This window comes from Salminus brasiliensis, chromosome 11, assembly GCF_030463535.1.
Source record: "Salminus brasiliensis chromosome 11, fSalBra1.hap2, whole genome shotgun sequence".
Classification (NCBI taxonomy): domain Eukaryota; kingdom Metazoa; phylum Chordata; class Actinopteri; order Characiformes; family Bryconidae; genus Salminus; species Salminus brasiliensis.
In genome coordinates this window covers 24,037,393-24,043,758 of record NC_132888.1, presented here as the reverse complement: position 1 = coordinate 24,043,758, position 6,366 = coordinate 24,037,393, and the positions used below count along the sequence as shown (strand labels likewise).

Below are 6,366 nucleotides of genomic sequence, written 5' to 3'. Positions count from 1 at the left end.
TAAAGACATTTGTACTTATTGTAATTATTGTTGATTTTTGCTTGCTGTTGAGTCAGTATGCCAGCCTGCAGCAGATAAGCTGTATGATTGGGGAGTCCAGTGGCACTAAGCATTTGCCTGACAGATGGGAAAATTGGCCAATTTGAGTTGCAGAGAACAATGACCGCCACTGACAGTGATGTAACAGAAGGCTTATCCAAGGACAAACGAGTGAACAGGCAAACAAAAGCCCCCGTTCCCTCGTCTCTGTCTCTTTATCTGCTCTAATGAGAGTGATGAGTTTGTTCAAGGGGCTGGACCCCTGGCTGAACCTTCATCTAGATCAGGTGAGTCCACTGACATGCTCAGTCAGCTACACAGAGTGAAAGCATGTATTAGGGAGAGAATCTACTTGATGAAAACGTATAACTCCCATGAACAGTGTAATTGGACTTTAACAATGGGTAGGGCTTGGATGGAGGCAACATATGGTAAGCAGAATGGACACGTGAGCGTGATTATTTTCCAATCATTTTTGCTTGAATGCCCTGGATACGTACGGCAGTGGAAGTGAAATGTCAGGACTGATTCATATACAGTAGTGTACATTTTCATTTGGGTGAGTGAAGGGTGAGTACATTTCATTTGAAGGCTCATCCAGGAAACTTATTCAAGAAGCATAGCTAAAGGCACAAAGGTCAAGGCTCAATCTATAGTCTTAACACCTATAGATTATAGGTATTATAATTCACTTAAAAACGTAACAAAGTTTGTAATAGTACTTTCTGCCCATCGGTGGGTGTATGTGTATATATATATATATATATATATATATATATATATATATATATATATATATATATATGGTGCAGTGGTGGCTCAGCGGCTCAGATGGATACACTGTATGGACAAAACTATTGAGACACCTGCTCATTCATTGTTTCTTCAGAATCCGTGGGTATTAAAAATAAAGTTTCTCCTGCTTTTGTTGGAGTAACTGTCTCTACTGTCTACTGTCTACTAGTTTTTGGAGGAGCATTGCTAAGAGGGTTTGATTGCATTTAGCTACAAGAGATTTACTGAGGTCAGGATGTTGGATGATCACCATCCCACCTCATCCCCAACCCATCCCAAAAGTACTGGATGGAGCTCCATCACCATTCCAAAGAAAACACTTCTTCCACTGCTCCACAGCTCAATGCTAAACCTAAGTTAATGTTTATCTGCTCCAGAGAGTCCTATTCTATTGGCAGTACCTCTCCACAGGGTCTAGACAAGCTGTGTGTGTGCATTTGTACATCTGTGTCAGCAATGGGTGCAGCTTAAAGTAGCTTAGTGCTTTAATTAGAAGGGGTGTCCACAAACATTTCAGGACAGAAAAAAGCCTGGATGCTTGTCTTCCGTGGATCTGAAAGGATGGCGGGTCAAGTCGAGCCATTCACAAACATTAAATATTGGCATCAATAACAGAATTATCCTGCAAGGGAAATCATTGTTGTCAGACAGTCAGGGAGACCATTTTTTCTCTTCAAATGTATGCATTTTTATTTTTTGCGAATTGCAACTGAAAAAATTAACAAAAATAAATAACCAGTGATTCCAAATTTTTGAATGGTATTTAAGTAGGACTAAGTATGAGGAGCTGGCCAGCGTGTCCCAAAGCAGGGGATGGAAAACCGGTTGTGATCCTATCAAAGTCGAATGAAGGGGGCTTTATAGGCCAGTCCTTCTACAGGGCTCTCAAGAGGTTGGGTATGAGAGGGCTGCACAGCAAAAAAGCTGCAGCGAAAGTATCAAGATGGCTGTAGATCAAGCAGGGGATCTGTAGACTTAATAAGCTACTTAGACACAAGCTGGGGCCCACCCCTGCTCGGGTCGCCAAAGACCTCAGATAACATCACCAATGGTATGTCTAAGTTGCACCGAGAGGGGTAGTAAAAGCAAGTACATAAATACAGTGAAAACAGGGAAGTCTTCATTGTGAAGGTTTTTGTCCCTTGTCTTTAGTATCTGTCTGCTGTTGTAAGCAGTCTGGTCTCAGAGGCCAACTCGTCTGAAGTTCTTGTGACTGAGCAGGATTAGTGATGGGTATAGAAGGCGTCCTCAAATCTGCATCATCCTGTTTGTTAAGGGGAGGCAGGTATGATGTCTTAACTGCTCGTCTCATTAAAGGGAGGAAGGTGGTGGGCAGCATGACGACAGGAGAGAGGCTGTAGAACACATTCACTGCATTTGGCTGACAAAGATCATTTGGAAGGAGCCCGAGACTGGACGCAGGTCCCGTTGTCAGTTGTTCATGCGTCTGTGAGCTGAGATCCTGGATCTTCTCAACTTGAGTCAGGTGTTTGTAGTAGAACTTCCGAGAGCTTCGAAACAGCTTCACAAAATCCACCAGTAGCAGGTTGCCCTCTAGGAAGTTTTGCCAAAGACTCTGTTAAATGACAGAATCAAACATTTGTCCGAAAAAACATCTCTTGCTTTTATACATGTTAATTTTATCATGAATAAAACATCACCTCAGATTCGTCCATGAAATGAGTGACCTTCTGCTTCAGAAACTGCTGGGTGGCCTTGAGGCTCGTCCGTCTGTCTGCATATGCAGACAACAAATCAAGCCTGAATAAGCAATGCTGGGTTTCCATCAATTAAATGGAAGCAGTTCAGAGGTACTTACCCAACTCCCTGTGTTTACATCTTAATGAGGATATCACTCTGCCAAGAAGCTGGTACCTTTCTGCTAATAGCAGTTTGTTGTTTTTGAGGTATGGCTGGTAAGATAGATTTCTCTCCGCAAGCCGGCGGTTGGAGGCCCATTTAACGTCATTCTGCCTCTTTAGATCCTGCAACTATTTTTGAGCATGCAGAATAAGGAAAAACACATATACGCTGGAGAACTGTTCTGTTTTGTACAAAAGGAAAGCATTGCTTTCCAAGTTCCAAGGTTCGGTTCTAGATTTCTCATGTGTGTCATTAAAAACAGCCAATTGTCCTGGGTATATAAGGTCAGTTTTTATCACTAAGCCTGGACAAACAAGAATTACCCATGGTAATTAACCACTGGCACTGCAATTCAGTCCAAAACTAGGCTTACTATAGAGTATATGATCAAAAGTATTGGGACACCTCATAATTATTGAATTCAGGTGTTTCCCTTAGTCCCATTGTCACAGGTCTATATGCAGTCTGCTTTTCCAAACATTAGTGAAAGAATGAGTGGTTCTAAAGAGCTCACTGAACTCAACATTGCAACAACGTTTCAGTTGGTGAAATTTTCTCCCTCTTAGATTTTCCACCATCAGCTGTGAGTGGTATTATTGAAAAATTGAGGCGTTTAGGAACCACAGCAACTCAGCCATGAAGCGTCAGACCACCTAAAGTTAGAATGGGGTCGTTGAGTGCTGAGGCATAGTGCAGTAACTGCAAATGGGGGACAGACTCCATATTAATGCCATAGAATGGAATGTCATAAGGGCTCCTGCACATGTAATGTACGTGTCCCAATACTTTTTTTAATAGAGTGTATGTTCGGTAAACCAGCCCATAAGAGTAATCAGCATTCTCTGCTGAAAAGTCCAGCTTGACCAACTTGGCAATTTATAAAATTCAAAAAGAAAACATACCATACAGTCATGTGAACAAATGAGGACACGGCATAAAAAAACGTTCTTTTTTAGCATATTTAAACATCTGGACATTTGGACATCTTCATTTGAACAAAATTGAGAGGTAATATAACTAAACACACACAAATTGCTTTAAAATAATTTCTAATATATATATATATAGGGCTGTAATTGACATCATAGGTAGACCTCAACTATGAGAGACAAAATGAGAAAAAAAATCTGAAAATCACATTGTCTGATTTTTAAAGAATTTATTTGCAAATAATGGTGGAAAATAAGTATTTGGTCACCTACAAACAAGCAAGAGTTCTGGCTGTCACAGACCTGTAACTTCTTCTTTAAGAGGCTTCTGTGTCCTCCACTTGTTAACAGTATAAAAGACACCTGCCCACAACCTCAAACAGTCACACTCCAAACTCCACTATGGTGAAGACCAAAGAGCTGTCGAAGGACACCAGAAACAAAATTGTAGACCTGCACCAGGCTGGGAAGACTGAATCTGCAATAGGCAAGCAGCTTGGTGTGAAGAAATCTACTGTGGGCAATAATCAGAAAATGGGAGACCTACAAGACCACTGTTAATCTCCCTCGATCAGGGGCTCCACGCAAGATCTCAGCCCGTGGGGTCAAAATGATCACAAGAACGGTGAGCAAAAATCCCAGAACCACACGGGGGGACCTAGTGAATGACCTGCAGAAAGCTGGGACCAACGTTACAAAGGCTACCGTCAGTAACACACTACACCGTCAGAGACTCAGATCTTGCAGTGCCAGACGTGTTCCCCTGCTTAAGCCAGTACATATCCGGACGCGTCTGAAGTTTGCTAGAGAGCATTTGGATGTTCTGGAAGAGTATTGGGAGAATGTCTTATGGTCAGATGAAACCAAAGTAGAACTGTTTGGTACAAACACAACTCGTTGAGTTTGGAGGAGAGTGAATGCTGAGTTGCATCCAAAGAACACCCTACCAACTGTGAAGCATGGGGGTGGCAACATCATGCTTTGGGGCTGTTTCTCTGCAAAGGGACTAGGACGACTGGTCCGTGTACATGAAAGAATGAATGGGGTCATGTATTGTGAGATTTTGAGTGCAAACCTCCTTCCATCAGCAAGGGCATTGAAGATGAAACGTGGCTGGGTCTTTCAGCATGACAATGATCCCAAGCACACTGCCAGGGCAACAAAGGAGTGGCTTCATAAGAAGCATTTCAAGGTCCTGGAGTGGCCTAGCCAGTCTCCAGATCTCAACCCCATAGAAAACCTTTGGAGGGAGTTGAAAGTCTGTGTTGCCCGCCGACAGCCCCAAAACATCACTGCTCTAGAGGAGATCTGCATGGAGGAATGGGCCAACATACCAGCAACGGTGTGAGCCAACCTTGTGAAGACTTACAGAAAATGTTTGACCTCCGTCATTGCCAACAAAGGATATATAACAAAGTATTGAGATGAACTTTTGTTATTGACCAAATACTTATTTTCCACCATTATTTGCAAATAAATTCTTTAAAAATTAGACAATGTGATTTTCAGATTTTCTTTTTCTCATTTTGTCTCTCATAGTTGAGGTCTACCTGTGATGTCAATTACAGACCTCTCAACTTTTTAAGTGGGAGAACTTGCACAATTGGTGACTGACTAAATACTTTTTTTCCCCACTGTAACTCTACAGGCAAAGTTTCTAGAGAAGACCTAGACCATGACAAGGACATCTGGGACCATGTGCTCTGGACAAATGTATTCATAGTTGAATTATGTGGACACGGTAACAGAGGACATGTTTGGCGTAAACCAGACACAGCATTTGTGCACAATAACCCATATTAACTGTGAAGCCTGGAGGTGGAAATGTCATGGTTTGGGGTTGCTTTGCTGCAACAGGGCCTAGAGTGCTCTCCAACATAGAATCCACTAGGAATTCTTTATTGTTTAGAGTATGTACATTTATATTACATTTACATTTACATTTACGGCATTTAGCAGACGCTCTTATCCAGAGCGCCTTACAAAAGGGCTTCGCTATAACCTCAGCTATTTGAATAGACTAAAAATCAAAGATACCGCTAAGCTTAGATACTACTAAATACAAATCGATATGGAGACCCTAATACTCTACACTCCACCCAAGTACTCTTGGGCACTTGAGGAATTTTTGTCTAAAAACTAGCTGAAGCTAAAAAGTCACACAGCTGAAAGAATTCCGTATTAAAGAGTCTATGATTTTAGGAAAAGTCTAACAGCCAAGGAGGGAAATACCAGCTAACTTTTTCCTCACTAGAAAATTGCAGTTCCATTAAGTACATGTGACAAATGTTTTTTCAAAAACATCTCTTCAGTTTTATTAGTTTAGTTATAATACTTCCACCACGTAGTATTGTTTAAATGAAGATCAAATGGTCAGTTTAAAAACATTTAAAAAGACAAAGGTTTTCATGTCCTAAGTGTCCTACCTTTTCACAAGACCGTATGCTGGTCAGGAGCTTCAATAAAACAGTTTTTGTTTTGAAATATCATTTATGCTTTATTATTTGATTATGCTTCTCCAATATGAAACGTTGTTTCATTAGCATGTATATTACTGTGGTACAGAAACAAAAACATTTATGCAATTGAAAAAAAAAAAAAACAACAAAACCAATACCTTCTTGCTGCTCCTGACGATGCACCAGATACTCTCCTCATCCTCCAACAGGTCTCTCAGCTGGGCGGTAGTTAAATATCTAAGGTGGTCCAAGTTAGTTTTGGAGTCCCATCTGTGAGGCAT

General features: G+C 41.2%; 1 protein-coding gene across 1 annotated transcript; it reads right to left on the bottom strand.

The window, feature by feature from the left end:
• Nucleotides 1-1,954: 1,954 nt before the first annotated feature.
• On the bottom strand, nt 1,955-6,366 carry LOC140565088 (vacuolar protein sorting-associated protein 37B-like). The gene is given in 3 exon segments (XM_072690899.1): nt 1,955-2,410; nt 2,496-2,825; nt 6,244-6,366. Coding segments are annotated over 3 exon segments (909 nt in total).